General features: G+C 38.2%; 1 protein-coding gene across 1 annotated transcript in view; it reads right to left on the bottom strand.

Annotated features, from left to right (window-relative positions):
- The window catches only part of TEK (TEK receptor tyrosine kinase), a 124,205-nt gene that overhangs the window by 66,388 nt on the left and 35,053 nt on the right, over window positions 1-22,764 (bottom strand). Inside the window, exons 2-6 of the mRNA XM_069090447.1 lie at window positions 20,142-20,453; window positions 11,021-11,131; window positions 7,695-7,847; window positions 2,540-2,671; window positions 2,109-2,249 (exon numbers count right to left, since the gene is read on the bottom strand). Of these exons, the coding sequence (XP_068946548.1) occupies window positions 2,109-2,249; window positions 2,540-2,671; window positions 7,695-7,847; window positions 11,021-11,131; window positions 20,142-20,453 (849 nt within the window). The remainder of the gene's footprint in view (window positions 1-2,108; window positions 2,250-2,539; window positions 2,672-7,694; window positions 7,848-11,020; window positions 11,132-20,141; window positions 20,454-22,764) is intronic.

Here is a 22,764-nt window from a genome sequence, read left to right as displayed (position 1 = left end):
AAGGAGAAGGAGAGGGGGAAGGAGTTTTAATAATGAAGCCAGTGGATAAAACCAAAGTTCTCTGGTGCTAATTTGTAAATTGTCTAAAATATTCTGTGCTTGACATAAAAGATATGATTGCCTTCGTTGCCGCTTAAAAAAACAACTTTTTTTAATGAGTAGTGGCAAGGAAGGTTATAATTTAAATATGAACTGGAAGTTTTCTAAAATGTCTTCAATTTTGTTGCTTCTAAATAAGTGGAATAGTATTTGCGAGTTAGGATGTATAATTTCCTTTATCAAATTATAAAATTTCCTCTACTGAAGTCCTACTCTTATACCCCATCATAGTGTACATATGACAGAATTCGAGAAGTCTAAACCGGCGGATCACAAGATTTTGTGCAGCCTAGCAAGCTGAAAATGCTTGAATTACAGGCCTGACAATGGAATCCATGGCTGACATCTGAGACCACCAAAACTAAGCACAAATATGATCAGCAGCAAAAAATGGCCCATTAGATGATTTTATTTGCAAGGGGAATAGAAATTCAGTAAATGTTTTCCTAGGATAGAGAGTTGTGATCAGTACCAGCGCAGGCAATACCTTCACAGGAGAAATCACAGATTTTTTGAAAAGAGCTGAAGCATCATTTGTAGTCTGTAGCTGAGTAGATTATACAAAACCAGAGACTACACCTGTTGTATACGAGGAATTAAGGAAACCCCATAGTCTCTAGTCAGTGCTCAATGAAAACTATTGGTTAGTTACAGTTAAAAATTAATCAAGACATGTCTAGAAGCATTTTCACAAAAAAAATTTCAAAAGAGATATTTTCTGTGTAGATATGATTTCTAAATTAGGTAATTAGACATAGATAAACTAGTGATGACTTTGCTTTTGGTAAATATTACTTTGAACTTACAGATTTTTTTGTCGTTCCAACAGGCATTCTTGACCTTTCCCAGATTTTCCCTCAGTGTCACAAACAATTGCAGTGGGTGTATAAAATAAATTGTTTGAGTTATGAAACAATAAGTGGAAAGTTGTTAGCAAGCAGTGGGGGGTTGAAATGTTTATTTCCCACACACTGGAGCCAGGGAGCCCTCTCCTAACCTGAGTTATGTACTTTGGAAGCCACTAGGAAGGCTATAGTTCTTCAGGACAAAAACAAGGGCTTAACAACCTGGCATTCATATAAAGGGTGTTCTTTAGGTAGAAGGTATTTCTCCGGGTACTCAGAGACTTTTGTCTCACCTAGTTTGTGTGTCTTGGGAGGAGTATTCATATTATACTACCGTTTGAAAGGTGATGAGAAGGATTAAAGGACTGCTGTGTTTCATTAGATGTCTCCCATTTTTAGAAAATAGAGGATTAATGGATGGCAGATCTGAAATTAGGACAGGGCCATCGCAGCTTTGTCTAGGGTGCCAAAATGTGGAGGCTGATGACAACACTTGTACTATTTCAGCAGGTTAAACACAACTGAGCTTAACAGTTGGATAGTGCTAACAGTTAGTTAAAATAACCCACCATTCAGCATTTTCTTCTCCGTAGTATCCACATCCCTGGCCCCACCACCCTGCCACAGTGATGACCTCCACAGCAATAGCTTTTCCTTCCACCTACACACATGCCCCAAGAACTCTTTCCTGTGCCCTGTGTCCCAAGGTTAGATGCTTCTTTACCTATTCCCAACCCACCCCTCTCAACTGAATTTGTTTGAAAAGTTGGATGAATTTGCCTGGGTAAGAGTACTTGCCTGGAACTCATTTTATGATACTTGTCTAGGCCATCAGAATTAAATATCATGGGTAAAGAAATAGATATGCCTCTGTCTAAACTATAGGCTGATAATTCAGCTTCCCCAGAAACTGATTTCTAATCCCAATTGCAAATCTTTAAATCCTCGATCTGATGGTCCATTACAAAAACTGCCCACCATATATTAATGTGAAAAAGAATTCATTCTTAGGGATAGGGGAAGAAATAGCCCTAATTCAAACCCATGCTGCCAAGCAAAGAGTGAACAAGTCAGTGGCTAACATCCTTTCGGTCCTGAAATCCAATAAAGTGACTGTCTGGTCGCCTTCTGGTCTGTTTTATGCAGGCATTATCAGAGCCGTACCTTCATTGCACTGTAAGCCCTTCCAGCCGGTGGCACAGGAGCAGCCATAAGGATCCGGGAGACAGAACATGTAGGATTTGCATCCTTCCGGTCCTCCGCATCTCTCTTTGCAGGTTCTACCAAACATGTGCTCTTCACAAGCTTTGGAAAAGGAAAGAACGCCTTCAGACTCAGAGGCAAACTCTCAAAAGGCACCATCCGTTTTACAGAGGCTGGGCCTTAAATGACAGAGGGAAGGGAGATATGGGGACAGACACATCTCAGATCATCTCTTAAGCAGGGGCAGAAAAAGAAATAATGAAGTCCAATGTTATGGACGAAAATTGAAGGACAAAATTGTTCATGTAAAATGAACTCCCTTAAATCAATGGATTTTGCGCATTTTAAATATGTGTATCTTATGTTTCAAGATAATCATGGATTTTTCTTACCTTTTTCACATGTTTTCCCCATAAATCCTGGAGGGCAAACACATTCTCCAGTGTCTTCATGACAGATGCCATTATTTGAACAGGGGTTACAGGAGCTTATACATTCAGGTCCCCACTTTTCAGCTTCACATCCTCAGATTCCAAAACAAGTCAGTGATTAGTAAGGCTCTGGTGGGTTACTAGGCAGGTAGACAGTTGAAATCATTCACATTGTGTACTTTACAAAGTTATTTCCTCAAACAACGCTGTGAGGTAGTCTACCTCACATAAAATAATGATACTTTAACAATATCGCATCAATCTGAATTGATAGCCTCAGAAAGGGTCTACCCAAAGCTGCACCTCCAGAAAGCACTGGAGCCAATGCTTCTGACTTCAGGACCATTGCACCGAGTGATGTCTTTAGTGCTCTGTGCTCTGATGCAGGATCTCGAACACTATCAGAGGAGGGTCGTTTGGGAGCACTTTTATTCCAGCTCCTTTAGGGGAATCTGCAGACACTAATTCATTGTTTCAGCCTCCTTGGCGACAGAGCTACAGAAGCAATAGCCTCATTTCTAAGAGGAAAACGGTTCATCCATAATGAATAATAATTCATATTTACCTATCACTTTACAATTTACAAGACATTTCCCTTCCAACAGCACTGCAAGATAAGTAGTGTAAATATAATATTAATATCAATTTCACAGACGATAAAATGGAGGCACAGAAAGAATGAATGGATACTGCCTTCCATTAAACACACTGCCCACTAATAATAACAATAGCTCCCATTTATATCATACTTTAAGTTTTGCAGAACATGCACTTTATCTCACATGAGATATCTTATATGAGAGGCAACTTGTCAGAGTGAATAAAGAACTGGCCTTGAAATGAGGAAGACCTAAGCTCAAGTCCTACCTTTGACACATACTAGCTCTGTGTCCCTGGGAAAGTCACTTAATGTTTCAGTGCTCTAGGTCATGCTCTAAGGCTATAATTTTCAGAGAAGAAGTAGATTGCATTGGTAGAGGGAGTTCCCTCCACCTGGAAGTTCCCTATGCCAGGGAAATTAGAAATCCAGTCCTTATATCTATCCTTTCTCAATATGAATCATGAGTTTGAATTAGGGGCCATTCTTAGCTGTTATAGGAATGTAAGTTTTTAAGATCTTCCCTGCCCCTAGGTTAGGTGCACTTGGAGCCTGTGGTGGGAGGCTTGTTTTTCAGGAACACCCACACCTTGGTGCTTTGTGATTGGGCAGTGGGTCAAGAGTGTTATTACATTCTCTGACCCAGGAGAAGGCTATATAATCCCTGATGTGAGACTCTGTTTTGGGGCTCACTTTGAGAAGTGTTATGTGATTTGACCAGATGAGACTCTGGGCAGCCGTTAAGAGGCCCCCCAGCTTTGAAAAACCCAGATGTTGATGCTTCCCTCTCTGGTAACTGTGATTTGGTTGGATGTATATAATGGTCAGACAGTTTGGAGGCCTGTCTGCTTCATCTGTTCTCTGTCTTGTAAGTTCTGTCTGTATACTCTGAAGTTCAGGGTGCTGACCTTTTTCCCATGAACCAGGTAAACAATATATGTTTTATTGATTGAAGTAATCTTGTTAACCCATTTTGAGTTGCTTTCCTTTAGCAAAGTAGATCTAAGAACCTGTGTTGGTAGCCACCCTGGGGATGCTGGGGTGCTTGCTGCAACATTAGCCCATTTTCCAGATTTGAATAAAAAACAGGGTCACATAGTAAATTTCTGATGTGAGTTTAGAATTTAGGTCTTCCTAAATCCAAGTCTTATTCTCTATTCATTATACAATATTGCTTCTCAATTGTAAACCTGTATAGGGGTTTCAGATTTCCTCTCTAGATACTTATTGATTTACATTTTTATTTCCATGTAGTCTTCTATAGGGATGCTAATAAGTCTGAAGACACTGTAAGTCTCTGCTAATAAAAACTAAAACTAGGGGAGGCCGGGTAGCACAGCGAGTAAGAGTACCAGCTCCAGTGTCGGGATGACCTGGGGATTGAATCCGGGCTCAGACACTTGGCACCCACCCAGAAATAACTGGCCGTGTCACCTTGAGCAACTTACTTAACCCTGATTGCTTAAAAAAAAGAAAGAAAAACAAAACTTTTGGGGGAGCCTTGCATGACTAGCTGTGGCCAGGTTCTCACAACTCATCAGAAAAGAGTCAATACTTTTGTTCATGGCTATTCATTCTCAGAGCAGTAGGATTGGCTCTTTGCCCAAAACTGACAATTTCCCTGGCTGTGAGTATTATTCAATTTAGGCAAGAGCTCATTGTTATCACTGCTCACTCTAAAATAATCAGGAAGACCGTCAGTGTAGGACTATGTCTCATAGTTTACCACTTAGCCAGACACCAAATGTCTGAGAGCAAAGACTTTATCTTCATATAGAAAAAAGGAACCAATTCTGCCCAATTTATTAGTGACTGTTCAGAAACTTGGCTACAGTTGATTTGCCCCAACAACAAACAAATGAGGGTCAGCTCCAGAGATGAAAGTTTCTTCTGGCCTTGTGACACTTTGTTTTCACCCCCAACCACAGTGGGCAATTTTAAAAGAGTTTATAGGATGCAGGGTTAGAAGAAGGCAAAATCACAGAATCTTGTTGTTGGATGGGGTCTCAGAGGGCATCGAGTTCCACCTGTATCTGAAATAGGATCCCCCCTGCAACATATATGACAAGTGGTCATCTAGCCATCATTGAAGAGTTCCTGTGATTGGGAGGTGGAGGTGGAGCATGGGGTGGGGCAGGAAGGGCGCACTATCACCTGAGGAACTCCATCATATACTTAGTTAGTTACATGGCACAGAAGATAGAACTCTGAGCCTGGAGTCAGGAAAGATTAAGTTTAAATTTAGCCTCAGACACTAACTAGCTGTATGACCCTGGATAAGTCACTTAACCTCTCTTTGCCACATTTTCCTCATCTGTAGAATGGGAATAATAATAGCACCTACTGCCCGGGCTTGCTGTGAAAAGCAAATGAGGTAATAATTGTAAAGCACTCAGCACAGTGCCTGACACATAGTAAGTACTAAATAGATGAGCTATTATTTTTTGTTATTATTATACCTTTGGTTAGCTTTGCTTATAAGCAAATTTTTCTTTACACCCAGCCTAAATTTGCCTCTTAATAACTTCCATACATTGTAACTGAATTTTGTCCCTTGGGGGCCAAGCCGATCAAGTCTCTTACCTCTTCTGTGTACTTCAAGACAGCTATGCTTTCCTTAAATCTCTTTTTCTCCATGCTGACCATCATTTCTTTCAACCACTTTGAACCATAAGGACCTTGCCATCTCGGTTGCTCTCCTCTGAAAGTTTTTCAGCTTATTAATCTAAGAATTCAGCTAGTTTCATTTCCTCATTTCACAGATGAAGAAAAGTGAAATTTGAGATGAAGTTACTTGTCCAAAGGCTCATAATGAGTTAGAAGTAGAGCCCAGGGGTGGCCAGGTGGCTCAGTGAGTAAGAGCACTGGCCCCAGAGTCAGGATGACCTGGGATCGAATCCAGGCTCAGATACTCAGCATCACACCCAGAAATAACTGGCCGTGTAACCTTGAGCAAGTTACTTAACCCAGATTGCTTAAAAAAAAGAAGTAGAGCCCAGATTTCACACCCAAATGCCCTGATTCCATTCCTCCTGTCCTGACCTCTGTCTTGAGATCTAGACCCACATCTGCAGCTGTCTACAGGACATCGTTACCTGACACATCCCAGGATCATTCTAAATTCTAAATTCAAAAACAACCTTAGGATTTTCCCCCTAAATCTATTGTCTTTATAGTTTAACAGTTTCTATGGCACCACTACCCTCCTTTTCTTCTCTATTTGAAGGCTTCTTTAACTCTTCCCTCTCACTCACTTCCTGAGGAAGCTCATTATTCTTTTGACTATCGCTAAGTCCACTTAGCTGCCAGGTCCTATTGATTACGCTTCAAAACATGCCTTACATTTGTTCTCTCCTGCTTTCCCCTCTGCCACCATTCTCCTACTTCAGGTCTCAGGATTACCCTCATGGATAACATTTTCTTAACAGGTCTCCAAGTCTCCATTCCCTGAACCTCCAAGCTGCCCTTCATATCACTGCCAGACCTAGCTTCTCGTGAATGAATCTGACTATGTCACTCCCATGCTCAAAGCCTCTTGCTGTTGTCATTAGTTGTTCAGTCATGACCCCATGGACCATGGCATGCCAGGCTCTTCTATTCTCCACTGCTTCCCACAGTCAGTCCAAGCTCATGTTCGTTGCTTCCATGACACTCATCTGTCCATCTCATCCTCTGCCATCCCTTTTTCCTTTTGCCTAACCCTAATCGCCCTTCCCTCCCCCCTCCAAAAAGCAAAAAAATAAAAAGTCTTTTCTAGCACTGCAATTTGAAAGCATCAGTTCCGTGCCACTCAGCTTTCCTTATAGTCCAACTCTCACAGCCATACCTTAGTACTGCAAAGACCGTAGTTTTGCCTGTACAGATCTTGGTCAGCAAGGTGATGTCTCTGCTTTTTAGAATTCTGTTCAGATTTATTATAGCTTTCCTTCCAAGGAGCAAGCATCTCTTAATTTCATGGCTGCAGTCAGCATCTATAATGATCTTTGAACCTAAGAATATAAATTCTGACACTGCTTCCATTTCTCTTGCCTCTTATTTGCCAGGAAGGGATAGGACCTTAGTTTTTTTTATGATCTTAGCTTTTTAATGCTAAGCTTCAGTCTGGCTTTTTATGCTCTCCTCTTTTACTTTCATCAAGAGGTTTCTTAATTCTTCTTTACCTTCTGCCATCAGAGTGGTATTATCTGCATCTCCCTGTTTTCAAAGACAGCTCTCTACTACAAACTGCCTTTTTCTTTTTAGATAACTTTAGCCATGTGAGAAACATATCTGTGATGCTAATTTCCTTTCCATGGCATCAGGAACAGAAAAGAGTTTCATTGTTTCTTAATGTTTATTTTATCTATAATTCGAAGTCACAATTTAGGAATAAGAAAAGCTGATTAATCTGAGGAATTGTGCAGGGTTTAACAACATGAATCCCTTGTGTCTAACTATACTTTATACACAGTCAGGAAAACAACTACTGGACCCACACTGCCAAAAACTTCGTGAGCAATTTGTCAACCAGAAACTTACTTCGAACTATCAAACGAGTGAAGGCTGAAGTGAAAAGATTTCCTCCTATGTACCTGGCTGAGTAGACACCAGCATCCTGAGGCTGAGTATTCGCCACATTCACCTCTAGCATATCAGGTACTTCATGCTTAGGTACTGAGTGAATGAAAGATCCTGGAAAGAGAGAACCACAGAAAAATTTGGTAAGACACAAATAGGCAGTAACCTTTCCCAGGCACCACGTTGTCGAGATGAGAACACTTGAGATTTTTAGCCCTCTACTTAGAGTAGAGAAATGCTCCCTGATTATCAAACCAGATGAGTACTTTTGTATACAAAAGAAAACTGAAAAAAGGTATGGTGCAATCCATTTATATTAGGCTCTCCCTATCTTTGTTGTTCTCATCTACTGTCAATCATGCTTTAATTCAATGACTTTAACACAATTCTTTTAGACCAGACCACATCTAATTCTTCATCCCACCCTATTCTAGCTACCTCCTTCTCATGTCATTTAAGACACATAGCAACACATCATACCTTGGGCTTTGCAATTCCCAAGATCATGAACTTTAAAATTCTCCATTTTCCAATTCCATCTTTTCTACTTTATTTTCACTTGCTTCAATACCCAGCCCTGGCCATACTGTCTGTCTGTTACACTGATGTTTTACTAGTTAAGGTCTCAGAATCTTTCGCCCCCTAAACTGCCACCATTTGTGATTTGAAAATCTTCACTCCATCTCCCTTTTAGTGACTTTTCCCCATGCACCTTACATACTACTTTGTTTTCTACGTTTATTACTTATGTAACTTGTATACTATAGCTACCTGTTTTAGTGAGCTATTCCCCTACTAGGCTATACTGCCTCTAGCACAATGTTCTCCATATAGTAAGTGCTGAAGAAATAAATGTTTTATGAATGAAAAAAAAATTTAATGAATTTGAAACTATTTTTGACAATTAAATGCTCCCTCTTCTTGTCTATACGCTTTATCACTAGAGAATATGGAGGAATGATTGTATCTTTCATAATTTCTCTCCTTTTCCCCTATAATCTCAGAGGATGAGTCTTCTCTCTTGTCAATAGTAACCCTTCCACTGGTACCCCTGATGCTAGTTCTTCTAAAACCTTGCTTTGTAAGTCATCTCCTTTTTCTTTTTCTCTTTCTCTTTCACCTTGCTTCATCTTCATTTTCTCTTTTCTCTTTCTATGTAGATTGTCTCCTTTTTTAAAGGAATATATTAAATATAACATGGTAGTATTAACACTGCCCTGCTTGTCTATTTCCTTCTGAATTTCCTTATCCTCTGCTCTCTTTTGGGTATTTCTAAAATATTTCATTCACTATTTTCTCTCTTTTCCTTTGTGTACTTTCCCCTGCAACTCTCTCCCTGAAAAATAAAAATCTCAGCAATAAAATAAACTAATACAAAAGAAAACCAAATATGCGTGGTCTGAGGATATGAACAACTACTTCTCAGTAGGATAACAAGTTATTAACATAGTCATATGAAAGGTCACTCCAGTTTTTTTTAACAAAATGGAAAATGGAAATAAATGTTTTACTTCACGTCTAGAGAATTGACAAAGATGAAAAAAGTTCAAAGTCATCAATGTTGTGAGGTTGCAGAAAGACAGGCTCATTAATGCACTGTTGTGTTGGAGCTAGGAGTTAGTCTGACCATTCTACAAAACCATCTTGAATGATGCTAAAAAATGACTGATAACCATATCTTTTGGCTCAAGATCTCAGTACTAGACATATACCTTTTCAAAGAGGTTGATGACAAAAAGAAAAATCCTATATAAACCAAAACATTATAGGAACACTTTTTGTAGAATTAAAGAACTGGAAACAAAGTGCAGTAAATGCCCATTAATAGAAGAATGGCTAAACACATTGTAATGCATGAATGTTATGTAGTATGCTTGTGCTGTAAAAAAATTATAAATATCAAAAATATAGAGAAGCATAGGAAGATTTATGTGAACAGATGTAAGAAAAGTAAGCAAACCCAGGAAAACAATGAATTACAATAGACTACAAGAGTGCAAATGGAAAGAACAACAGAAATCAGACAAGTGGAACTGAATACTATGAAATTATAATGACCAAGCTTGATCCAAAAAAGAGATAAGAAAATGTATCTGCTTCAATCTTTTTCATAAAGTTGGGAGGGCAGAAGATTATGTATATGACACTCTACATATGATGCCAGACTTAGTTAATATATTGGTTAGTTTAACAAACTGTAGGGGTTTTTCCTCTTTTTTATTCCTTGTAATAAGGGATACAGGAGGAGGAGGAAGAAGGATATATTGAGAAATATGTGATGTATGAAAATCAATAATATTTGAACAAAAATATTATTATTATTATTATTGTTTTGCCTTCTACATTGAGATTATGACAAAGTATATTTTTCAAAGTCTGAATTTAAAGATTGATTTTAACATTGATAATTGAGTCCTAGGGCATGCTTTTCCTGCATCCACTTCTTGTCTGATATGGCAGATGCCTTTCAGAAGAAATGGGCTCTCCTCACCACTATGAAGTCAGAAGTCAATTTTTACACTTCTTTGATACTCTCATGGATTTATGATCTCACTAAAAGTGGTTATTCCACATAGTGCAGTTAATTATTGCAGGTCGTACCCTATCCATTCCTTCTTTACCCATATGATTCTTTCCCTTTACATATCTACAAATTCTTCATAAAGGGTCTACCTATGGTGATAAAGACCCTTCTTTGGTTCTTTTAATAAGTTGGAGATACAAATACAGCATTGGGACTGACTGTCATATTATCACACATTTTTATGTATGTCTGATTAACCTTCTTTTCTAGTCATGTTTCTCTTTGATGATGTTTCTCCATATGTGCACATCCTCCTTGGCAACATATTGCAACCTACTTATACCCATCACACATCTTTCCATCATCCTTTGGGTCACTAATATTTTTGGCTATTTTTAGATTGCAGTGCTTCATTTAGCATGACCAGAATACTTTTAGTGTTAAAAAAAAAAAAGACAGACCTTTGTAGTAGAGAGTAGCTTGGTATCATTGAAAAGACTGCATACAGATTCTGCTATGACATCTTATGATGTCAATCTCTCAGTATAATAATGGAGGACAAACATTGATTAGTTCAACCAAAACAGAAAAAATTCATATATGGAATAGGCAATGGATTGTGTCTCAGGTTCCATATTAAATCTGGTGAAGTAAAGAGTTAATCATCAGAAGGTTTTCCATGGTGATCTTTTTAGGTTTGGTTTGGTTCAATTTTTGTTTTGCCCACAGTAACCCATGAAATAGATTTGAAAGTCCTACTTACCATTTTTGTAAATTACTGCATCTTCTTCCTTAGTTAACACCTTTTTGAAGGATATATTCACATATTCTCCCTTATTCACAGTCATAGTTAAAGTGTCAGGAAGGAAAGAAGCTTCAACAACAATAAAAAAGTATCAAAATTAATTCCACATTTACTACATACAAAAGACATTTGAACTTTCAATCTCAGGTATACTATATGATTAATTCCAAGATTTAAATTGTTGGACCCATTTGTATGAAGTGAAGCATCTGAAGAATAATCCTCATTCTGGTCTCAGTTCATTGAGTGCAAAACAGGGCATTGAAAATGCTAAAATAATCACCCTCTTGTGCGACCTAAAATAAGTTACTTTAGTCCCCTTTTCCCATTTATACTGGAAAGTCCATCATTCTTAGCACTTTCTTGCCTTCACATTTGTGAGAATAGACTAAGAAAACAATTTACAGGTACTAAGACACACTTTGAGTTACTTTTTCCATTGGTGGAGAAGGAAACGTACTGTGATGCAGCAACAATGATTTGCTTGGTTTAACCTGTGACCGCAGGACAGTGGCTGGGGTGGAGGTGAAGGCTATGGTCATGGAACAAGGCAAATCCAATAGATGTCTTCATCACTTTGGGCACGTGGGTTATTTCTGGTTATTGGAATTAGCAAATCTAAACACTGGACTAGAGATTTAGATCAAGAGAACTGAAAAGTCTCCTAAGATTATGCTTCTTCACGAATGCTGATGATGGCAAGCTTCATTTAACCAGCTATGTCAGTTTCTCTTTGCTAATTTGTGACCTAAAACCTGTCTGGGCTATTTAATTTTCATTGGTACTTTCCATGTGCCTTCTTTAAATTATCTGCTCTTTCCTTTGATTATTGTTTAGTTTACTGTGGGTCTTTTTCCTTTCTTTGTTGTATCCTGGAAAAGAACCTAGATTGCCCAATGGGCTCAGTTCCAAAGCATTTTTAACTTGGTAACTTTTAAGGATAACTAACTTTGTATTATGGGAGACCTATGTTCATGGGCAGGCAGGTTCAACCAAATTAAGGTTTTAGCCAAATCAGAATTTAAATGCTGCCTTTCTTTCTCTTGACTTCTCTCCTTTTTTTCCAAGCAGTTTTCCCCTAAGAACCTTGAACCACCTTCAGTAGTGCTTAAATGTTCCCTAAGTATTGATGTCATTCTGATATTTCGGCTATAAGTTAGCATGGATCTTTATATCATAAGATCATCAAATGTTAGAGCTAAAAGAGACCCTAGAGATAGACCATCAACCCCCAAAGAAGAGAACAGGATCAGGGAGAGGAGACTGAAGCACACATATTGTCTTGGCAGCAGTCTTGAACTCAGATTTCCCAATTTCTAATTTAACGTCCTTTCCATTATACTCTGCTGCTATTGCACAGATATTCTTTAAGAATTGTAGGGGAAAAGCCAATGGTTATAAAATGTTTCAATCTGATTATCAGTTTCCAATAGGTGATACAGTAATTTAAATATATTTTAATTATTTCCAGAAGATGATTTAAACATAAGAAGTAAATTCTTAATTTCTTTGTGTTTTGAGTATTTTCAGTATTATAATTGGATGCTAGCAGTTATTTAAGTGTCACAAGTAGTAAAAACAGAGAAGTGTTCAGTGAAAAGAGCACTAAACCTGAAGTCAGGAAAATCTGAGTTCAAATACAGTCCCACACAGTCTCAGTGTGACCCCAGGCAAGTCACCTAAGCTCTCTCTGCCTCAGTTTCCTCAACTGTAAAATGGGGGTGATAATAGCACCTGTGTCATAGGATTATTATGAGGATCGAATGATGTGATATTTGTAAAGTTCTTAGCACAGTGCCTTGCATATAGTGGGAGCTTAATAAATGTGTATTTCCTTCTCCTTCCTTTCCTACAAGTACAAAAGCCAATGCTACAATTGTGCCAATGTGCCTGTAGTTCATAGAGCGTCACTTTCTGGAACACAGAATATGGGTTTAGATATGTTTGGGAATCTGACACCTAAATCCTGAATTCCAAAATTGTTACAAAATCAGAGATTTAGAATTGAAAGGGACCTTAGAGGCAATCTCCTCAGACCTCCTCGTAGATAAAAAAAAACTAATTGATTTTCCTGGAGTCACATAAGTACACGAGGTGGGACTTGAACCCAGATCTTCCTGCCTCAAGCTTAGCATTCAAACCACTATGTCCTGCTGACTCACGCATTCTCAGGAGTTGAACATGACTGGCTATTTTGATGAGAGATACTGAATGTCTAAGCCACTTTAAGACAATTGGGCACATGAATATTTCAAATGGATTTTCATAAGCAAAATTCAGTAGTGAGCAGGAATATGGTGTTGTTTATGTTTTGTTGTCATGTTATTGGTTAATATGCTCTGAGTTCTCTGTAATATTTTGCTATCTAGATATGTAAAGAAATCTTAGATATATATACCAGTATATATATAGAGAGAGATACACTCTATACCCAGTATACATTATTGCCCACCTTTATGCATTCTTTTACTTCATCACTGAACTGTCACATTGTACACAATAGGTAGTATATAAATGAATGAATGAGTTGATTTTACCTAATTCTGAAAGTAACCAGTGATTGAATGAAATAAATAATCAGTTGATGATTAAATACTTAAATACCATTATATTCACAGCTATTCACATGTGGTTCAAGTGCAATTCCAGACGCATTAGAAATGGCTAATAGTGGAGAATTCTGCATAACACCTGATGCCATATCTTCAACTTGAGGACATGGAGACAAGTAATGTCTAATGATCCCACTGCTCAGTGGAGTCAAGGTTCATTAGTCTTGGAGTCAGAAGCCTCAATGAGTCCCTAATACCTACTAATTGTGGCACCCAGGACAATTTACTAACCTCTTTGAATCTCAGTTTCCTCATTTATAAAGTGGAAATAATGACATTGCATTATTTTTCACCCTTATTGTAAAAAAGAAACTCTCAATACCTTAAAGCACAAAATAAATATGAATTATCATTAGTTATACTTTCTATCAGTGGGAATAATCAAGAATTGCCTTCATCTGTAGTCTAGATGAATTGTATGTAGCATAGCCAAATGTCTAGTATTTAACTTGAATGTCCAATATTTTGTCACAGAAGGTGAGGCCATTCCATCAGGTGTGTCATACTGTATCAATTTTTTTCTTGTTCAGAATTTATTTATATTTAATTTTCTACATTCATTTCCACAAGATTTTGAGTTCCAAATTTTCTCATCTCTCCCCTACTCCCACCCCAAGATGGTAAACATACTGATTACTCCTTCCCCCTGTCTGCCCTCTCATTCATCTCCTCATCCCTTCTCTTCCTCCCTTCCCCCTTACTTTCTTGTAGGACAAGATGGATTTCTATACTCCGTTGCCTGTATATCTTATTTCCAGGCTGCATGTAACAATAATTTTTTAGCATTTGTTTTTAAAACTTTGAATGGTGGATGTGGTCTCGATTGACTCTGTTGACATATGTTCGGGACAATTTCCTTCTCTCTCTCTCTCCTAGTTGAGTAATTTCTTGTTTTATGTTGAATCAAAGAAACTGATACAACGCTTCTAATTCACACCAGGTTTCATAAAACTGTAAGAAAAGAACCTCCCAATTGGCTGCTTATTGTACAGACTGCAATAATCTCTAACAGCTTTCAGAGGTCTTTGCTCTGCCTAAACTGAGGGAACTTCAAGATTTCCTCCAACTGTTTGCTTTTCTCTTTACTCTTTCTTCTAACTTCTTCACTGGCTTTTAGCAAGATAGAGTTGTTTTAGCAAGATAGCAAAGCTTTCCTGCTGCAGTGAGAGCAGCAGGTAGGTGGGTAGCAGTTTGACCTGGGGATGCCGTTTTCTACAGACGCTGCTGGAAGCAAAGACAGGGCAACTTCCTTGCCTGCCATGTATGTGATTCTTTCTTTTATCCATGTGAGTTTTTCTTCTCAGAAAGGAAAAAGCTGTGGCTTGGTTTCTTCCCCTCCCCTAACCTCCTTATTTCTCAGTCACTCCATTCTCCTCCCCTCCTGCTTTCTTTTTTTTTTTTAATTTATTTTTAGTTTTCAACATTCATTTTCACAAGATTTTGAGTTACAAATTTTCTCCCTGTCTCTCCCCTACCCCCCATCCCAAGATAACGAGCCTACTGGATATTCCTGCCCCCAACCTGCTGTCTCTCATATCCTCCCCCATGTCCCCCTAACTTTCTTGGAGGGAAAGAGGGATTTCTATAGCCCATTGCCTGTATCTTATCTCCTAGTTGCATGTAAAAAAACAAAAACAATTTTTTAACATTTGTTTTTAAAACTCCAAGTTCCAGATTCTTTCCCTTCTTCCCTCCTTACCCACCCCTACTGGGAAGATAAGCAATTCCATATAAGTTGTACATGTGCAGTTACACAAAACATTTCCGTGGTAGTTATCGATTTTTTGTTTTGATTTTGCTAACACCTTTTTTACGCCCCAAAATAACTCATATCATTGGGAATGTGAGCAGACATCCCTAACGGTGTTTAGGATCCTCTTCAGCACCTCATATTCACAAAAAAATTAATCACTAATTTCTTTAGGCCATCCAGGAGCATTTTTTTTTCATTTACAAACCCAGAAACTACAATGAAAGGCAGAGATAGTGAATTGGTCAAGCATATTATAAAATTAATGATGGAACTCAGGGTTCCTGACTTCAAGACTCGCCTAGGCCTTAGTCAGAAGGTGCCTCTCTGCAGACAACTCTGTACTAGGAACACAATAAATCTAGTAAGCCAACCCCATAAATCTAACTCTTACCCTACATTTCAGGAAGATGGTTTGGCAAGGCACTGATTCATTACTTTGAGTCTGCTTTGCTAGTATGCTAGAAGCTTACTCGTAACATTTGAGAGTGTTACGAAAATAGTGAGCTGGTTAACTTGGCATTACAAAGTCTTGTATAGAAAGAAGTAGCTGTCCAATAGTAGCTGTGGAAACAAATTTTGAAGCAAATGTCTCTGACAAAGGCCTCATTTCTCAAACATATAAAGAACTGAGCCAAATTAATAAAAAAAAAAGAGCCATTCCCCAATTGATAAATGATCAAAAGGTATAAGCAGTTTTCAGATGAAGTAATTAAAGCTATCTACAGTTATATGAAAAAAATATTCTAGCTCAGTATTGATTGGAGAAACGCAAAATAAAACAAGATACCTCATACCTATTAGATTGTGTAATAGGACAGAAAAGGTAAATGACAAATTGTGGACAGGCTGCCAGAAAAATGAGACATTAATGCACTGTTGGCAGAGTTGTAAACTGATTCAACCATTCTGTAGAAGAATTGGAATTAAGACCAATAGGCTATAAAATTATGCATATTCTTTGACCTAGCAATACCAGTACTAGGTCTGTATCCCAAAAGAGATTTAAAAAAAAGGAAAAGGATCTATATGTACAAAAATATTTATAATAATTCTTTTCTGGCAGTAAGGAATTAGAAATTGAAGAGATGCCCATCAATTGGGGAATGACTGAACAAGTTGTTGTATGTGATTATGATGGAACGCTATTGTACTATAAGAAACGATGAGCAGGATGCTCTCAGAAAAACCTGGAAAGACTTTTATGGGCTGATGCAAAGTTAAACGATCCATGTACAAAGTCACAGCAATATTGTCAGCTGTAAATGACAGCTATTCTCACAACACAACAATTATGATGAAAAATGCTCCCCATCTGCAGAGAGAGTACTGATGGTGTCTGAATACAGATGGAAGCACACTTCTTTTTCACTTCCTTTAGTTTGCTTGAGGCTTTTGTTTATGTTTTCTTTCAAAACATGACTATTATGGATAGGTTTTGCATGACAACACATGTATAACATATCAGATCGCTTGCTTTCTCAATGGAGGTGGGGTGGGGAGGGAGATGGGGAGAGAATTTGGAACTCAAAAGTTTTTAAAACAAACATTAAAAATTGTTTTTACATGTAACTGGGGAAAATGAAATACTAAATAATTTTTTTTAAAAAGAAGTAGTTGTGGTATAGTGGATAAAGTATAGAACTGGGAATAAATGAGATCCTGGAATAAGTCTAGGCCCTGACATGTATGTTGTGTCCAAGTGTGTTTCCACACTGATAAAATGGAAATGATAATTCAGCGAGACAAGGTTAGTTAATGGAGATAAAAGAATTTTGTTAACTATAAAGCAGTATGAAACTAAAAGCAATTAGACTTTGACCAGATGATTTCAGTTCTTTTAATTTTTTTTTTGGAGGGGGCAAGGCAGGGCAATTGGAGCTAAGTGACTTGCCCAAGGTCACATAGCTACTGAGTGTGTCATGTGTGAGAACATATTTGAACTCAGGTCCTCTTGATTCCAGGGCCAGTGCTCTGGAATCTGTGCCACTTAGCTGCCCTGATTTCATTTCTTATCAAAAGATATTAACTACATGACTAATGCTCTATGTACTTATTTGCATGTCTATTTTTGGGTAGAAAATTTTGTTGTAAGATGTTCATATTCATATCAGGACAATCTGAGAAAAGACTTCAGCCATGCTTTACCTCACTCACCTCCTGGCCTCATTCACCTCTGACCTCATTCCAGAATTATCCTCTTTCTCCTCACTTATCTCATTGCCCACCTATAAAAACTCCACCCTGGAGTCCTCATCACTTCATCAATGATTCCCTTCCCTAGACCAACATCTCACTCATACCTCTCTAGATCCCTGTATTTGTTGTCTTCCCTCATTAGATTGTCCTCATTAGACCTCCTTGAAGGTATAGACCGGCTTGTTTGTTCATATTTGTATCCTTAGCACAGTTTCTGGCACAGAGTGTTTAATAAACTCTTTCTTTTTTTTTCTTTCTTTTTCTTTCCCCCCTCCCTCCCTCTTCTCTCTCTCTCTTTCTCTCTCTTCTCTCTCTTTCTTTCTTTCATATTATCTATCATCTATTTATCTATATCTCTTCAGTACAAATTTGAAACAATCTCTTTGGGAAAGCTGAACCCATATTCCAATTGAAGAAACTGAGACAAATAAGTTAAATGACTTGTCCAAGGTCATAAAGCCAGAAAATGTCTGAGGCTAGATTTGGTCTCAAGTTTTCTTAACTCTAGGCCTAGAATTAAGGCATACTGTGTATGCCATCTATCAACTTCCTGATAATAATAAGCTCTGTGACTTTGGATGAATAAATTTACTGCTCTGCTATTTGGTTCCCTCATTTCTTAAATGAACTACCTGATTTCTAAGGTTCCTCTTGCCTATAAAATTCTATGGTTCTAGGATAGAACATATATGGGGTCCAATTCTCACTTGAAGTTCAATTATTAGAGGAATCAACGTTATTATGTTAATTAATGGCCAGTCAAAGAATTGAGAGAGTAAGTCAGTTAGTTATCTGGGACAAACCTGAGCTTTTTTCATTAAAGCAGCAGTTATATAACTCCCAGATTTTCTTCACTGAGACCATGGAAACTTTAGCATAGCTTTTTTATACAAGCCAAACCAAGGTGACAGATGTGAGGGGGAAAAATGGAGCTGAATTTTCAACTGTGATGGCTTTGGCACACCTAACATCCCTTTGCTCAACCTCTTTTCCTTCTTAGCCTGGTGCTGAATAGCTACATTCCTGGGAATTTCTGGTGTGCCTTTTTCCCACTCACCCTGATGTCATTTAGAGGTGAATATGCTACAATTGTTGAGCACAACTCCACCTTCCATTCCCCTAACTGATCTGCGGTAATAAAATCCACTTCCAATTTTAATCTGAAGGATCTTCTGTCTCTCTCCTTTATGCTCTACGTAGTCTTATAAAAGAAACAACCTTCATTTGTAGAGATTCATTTTCTTTGACCTAAAAACTGATTTGATGTAAATTAAATTCAATTAAATCCTAGGATTTCCCAGTTAATAAATAGCTCTTAGAGATTCTAAAGAAATCCACATGGAGCAATGGACTTAGAGTCATAGGATCTGGGTCGTATGACCTTGTGCAAATGATTTAACTTCTAGACCACAGTTTCCTCATGTGTAAAATGAAAAGGTTGGACTAGATGACCTCTAGGTTCCCTTTTAGCTCTAAATCCATGATGCTATGATCTTTTCCAGTGGCCATTGGTGTGCATTCCCCATAGACCCTTAATTAAGGAAGTAACATGCGGGGAAAATATCAGAGATTCAGTTATTTATCTGACACTCATCTGTACCACATATTACGTGTGTATATTATTATTGTTATCATAATTAACAAAAATAGCTAACATTTATATAGTGCTTACTATCTGCCAGGCACTATGCCAGCCGTCTCATTTGATCCTCACAACAACCCTGGGAGGTAGGTGCTTTTTTTAATCCTCATTTTACGGATGAAGAAATTGAGGCAAACAGAAGTTAAGCGACCTTCTCAGGGTCACATATGTAGTATCTGAGGCTGGATTCGAACTCAGATCTTCCTGACTCCAGGTCCCCATACTCTATCCACTACTCCCTGTTGTAGGCTCTAATAAACCACATTGGAAAGGCTAATAAAATTAAGCTACCTTGTGAAATTTACATTTTTCCACCCAAACAGTTCTACGACCTAGAGGGACACACAAGAGTTCATTTAGAAAGTATGCTTTCATTTTAGGTTTTGATAATCAGGATAATCAGTCAGAGAAAGTTCTGTCTTGTTTTGAAGTGGGTACGTCCTTCTGTTTTCTTCACCTCTCTGTTATTATTGCCATGTCTACCTACCTATCATAGTAGCCTATGGGAAAGCACTGATGTCTAGGAAGCCAAGCATCAGGCCAGAGTAGTGAATCTGAACACTTCTGAAATGAACAACTCTAACATTAATCAAGTTTGTTGGTTTTCCCTGAAGACATTCAACTTTGAACACACTCCTTCTTAGAAAGGCTAGCCAATTCATATAACACCAAGCACCCTGATGTATCCAAAAGGAAAACACGCAAGATGTCTCAGTGGAATTCTAAGTAATTACGTCTTTCCGTAACAAACAAAAATATAGTCCCCTGTCTCCTATTCATGTGCAAGTGAGGACTTTCCTTTGCAAAGACAGCCATTGTGTGAATTCACGCAGGCCTGCTTGGACCTGATTCACCTGTCACTTGGAATGCCATTACCTTGCTGCCGCATCTTCACCGTTCGTATCTTTACGGACTCTCCGCGAACTTTCCCTTCACAGTAGTACGCACCATTGATTGTGCTGGCCTTTTCCCTCTTCCACACGACTTTTTTAGCCCATTCTCTAGATTCATCTTGGGTAACTTCCAGGGGCTCCTGGTGCTGGTTCATCAAGGCTTCAAAGTCTCTACCTATAGTGATGAGCTCATGAGGACGCCAGCCTGTGGCTATACAGGTGAGAGATGTTTCACCATCGGAGACAAGGGGCAAGGAATTGATCAGGATAAGATCCATTGCAGCTTCCACTTTACCTAGAGAGGAAAAGAGGTGGAATGAGAGGAAGTTTGAAGCTTAATTATCAAATATTTAGGGTTCATTTTCTGATGGTATCTATGCAGTCGCTCATATTTGAATATTACCTATACTAAGCAGTCGTTTTGATCATTGGCTATCAGTGATATACCCATTATTGCCAGGTGAATAAGTTGCTCCTGCTGAGTAAATCAGACACTTAGTCAATTTACAAATATTCTTTGGTTGAAATTATGAAGACAATGCACAGTCCAATTGTACCTGAAAAGTCTGCACAAGCTCTAAGTTACACCAGTCTGCATGACTTAAGCATTTACCTTCTCAGAACCTCCTCTTGCAGACACTACTCTCTTTATTTTTTTCTTAACAAAGGAAATATGTTTTATCCATCCCTTAAAAGGAGAAACAGTATGGATAAGTAGGGATAAATTGAATTTACCAATGATTGGTCTTGATGTTGGGACATAATACTTAGGAGATAGAATCACAAGGCCAAAAATATATAGTGTAACAGAATACAATAGAATAATATAATATAATGTAACTTAATATAACATAAAATAACAACATACAATATAGTAAATATTAATGAGACAGATGTGTGAATACCAACTGATTCAGTTTTTACCAACTGACTCATCTTTTAATTTCTTTCAATGGGTAAAGATGGTTTAATAACAAAAACATCTACCTTTGAACCTGTTTTAAATTTTCTGATTCATCATATGAGTATGGGGGGGCAAGTAACAAGTGATAATGCTATTTGCAAAATGTCATACAAAAACAAGTGATAGTTGTCAGATGCTTGAAGCTCAAAAAGTTTTGTGAGAATGCTTTGTTTTCATACAAATCCACAAAACTTTCTGCAGTGTATTTGTGTTTTTTATTGATGCTAGGTTTACTCCTGTCAAACGTAGTGATGTCATTTTGCTTACTATTTAGTGAGAAGGCTGGCAGAGTCCCAATTTAAGTGTGACATGAGATTATGCTTTTCATGTGGCCTGCTCGATGGAGCATGTAGTTGGCAGAGGTGGGAACGGAGTGAGTGTAGCACTGAAAAAGGGTTGGCATTATTTTCAACTCCACACCTCTGACCATGCCCTATTCTAATGCTTTTTGCCTGCCAATGTCACCTATGTCTTCCAAATCTAAAGGGTAGTGCAGAAGAAGGGGAAAATGGGAAAGAGAGGATAAAAGAGGAAAGCTGGAGGGTCCCCAGAACAGGTTACACATGCTCAAAAATGACAATGAAGAACAAAAGCTTCTGAAAAGAGAAAAAGATCACCACCTTCCTTCTATTTCTACCTTAAGCACTATCTCAGCTTGAAAGATACCTCTGCTCTTTTATCCTCATTCATCTATGGATTTGTTCTAAGAGAGCATATTAACAAGGAAAGAATTACTGCATTTCTTTAAACTTAGCTGTGATCCAACTCTGGCACCAAAGTCAACTGAATAGTATGCCCCAAATCTGGGAACTATCCTAAGTGCCTTATATAGGAATGGATTTATTTAATGATGTTAGTAACATAACAGATGGAGTTCTATTTAAAATAAGTTAGTTATTAATATGTCCTCCATAATATTCCTATTCCAATGGTTCATTATGGCATGAAGGTCACCTTGGTCTCCTGGAAGCTTTGCCAGGGATGCATAAACACTGGTAGGTTCTACTAAAGCATGATCCCACTGAAAGATGGCAGTGAGTATCTGAGGGCCATTCTAGTTCATAGATAGAGGCTTAAGCTCGACAAGGTGACTAATTCTCTTGGCCACACCTTCACATGCACACACATTTGTGACACTTAGGTGGCTCCTAGGGGTTATGCAACAAACCAAGATTTTTCCATGGCTTAATGCTAGGCGAAGTCCTCTAGCCAAAATTCTCTTATAACACAGATTTATCACAGGATAATTCTGTACTCTCCTATCCCAGGAAGACTATGAAAATAAGGCTGGGGGATTGTAATAAGAATGTAAATTTTAAAGATTTTCCCTGCCCCTAGGCTGATGTGCACCTGAAGCCTGGGGTGGGGGAGGCTTGTTTTTCAGTAGATACTTCTTGATTGGCCAGTGAGTCAATAAGGTTGTTACATTCTCTGAGCCAGGAGAATGCTATATAAGCCCTGATGTGTAGCTTTGTTTTTGGGACTCACTTTGAGAAGTGTTCTGTGATTTGATCTGAATTCTGGGAAGCCGTTGTTGAGAGTCCCCCGGCTTTGAAAAACCCAGAATGTGGAAACCCAGATGTTGACTGGGTATGGATGTAATGGTTGGACAGTTTGGAAATCTGTCTACTTGATGTTTCTG

Source organism: Petaurus breviceps, unplaced genomic scaffold (genome assembly GCF_028583685.1).
Source record: "Petaurus breviceps papuanus isolate PSGF00001 unplaced genomic scaffold, PetGlider_PUasm1.0 125, whole genome shotgun sequence".
NCBI lineage: Eukaryota > Metazoa > Chordata > Mammalia > Diprotodontia > Petauridae > Petaurus > Petaurus breviceps.
The sequence above is the reverse complement of the archived record's forward strand: the minus strand, read 5'-3'. Positions and strand labels throughout refer to the sequence as shown.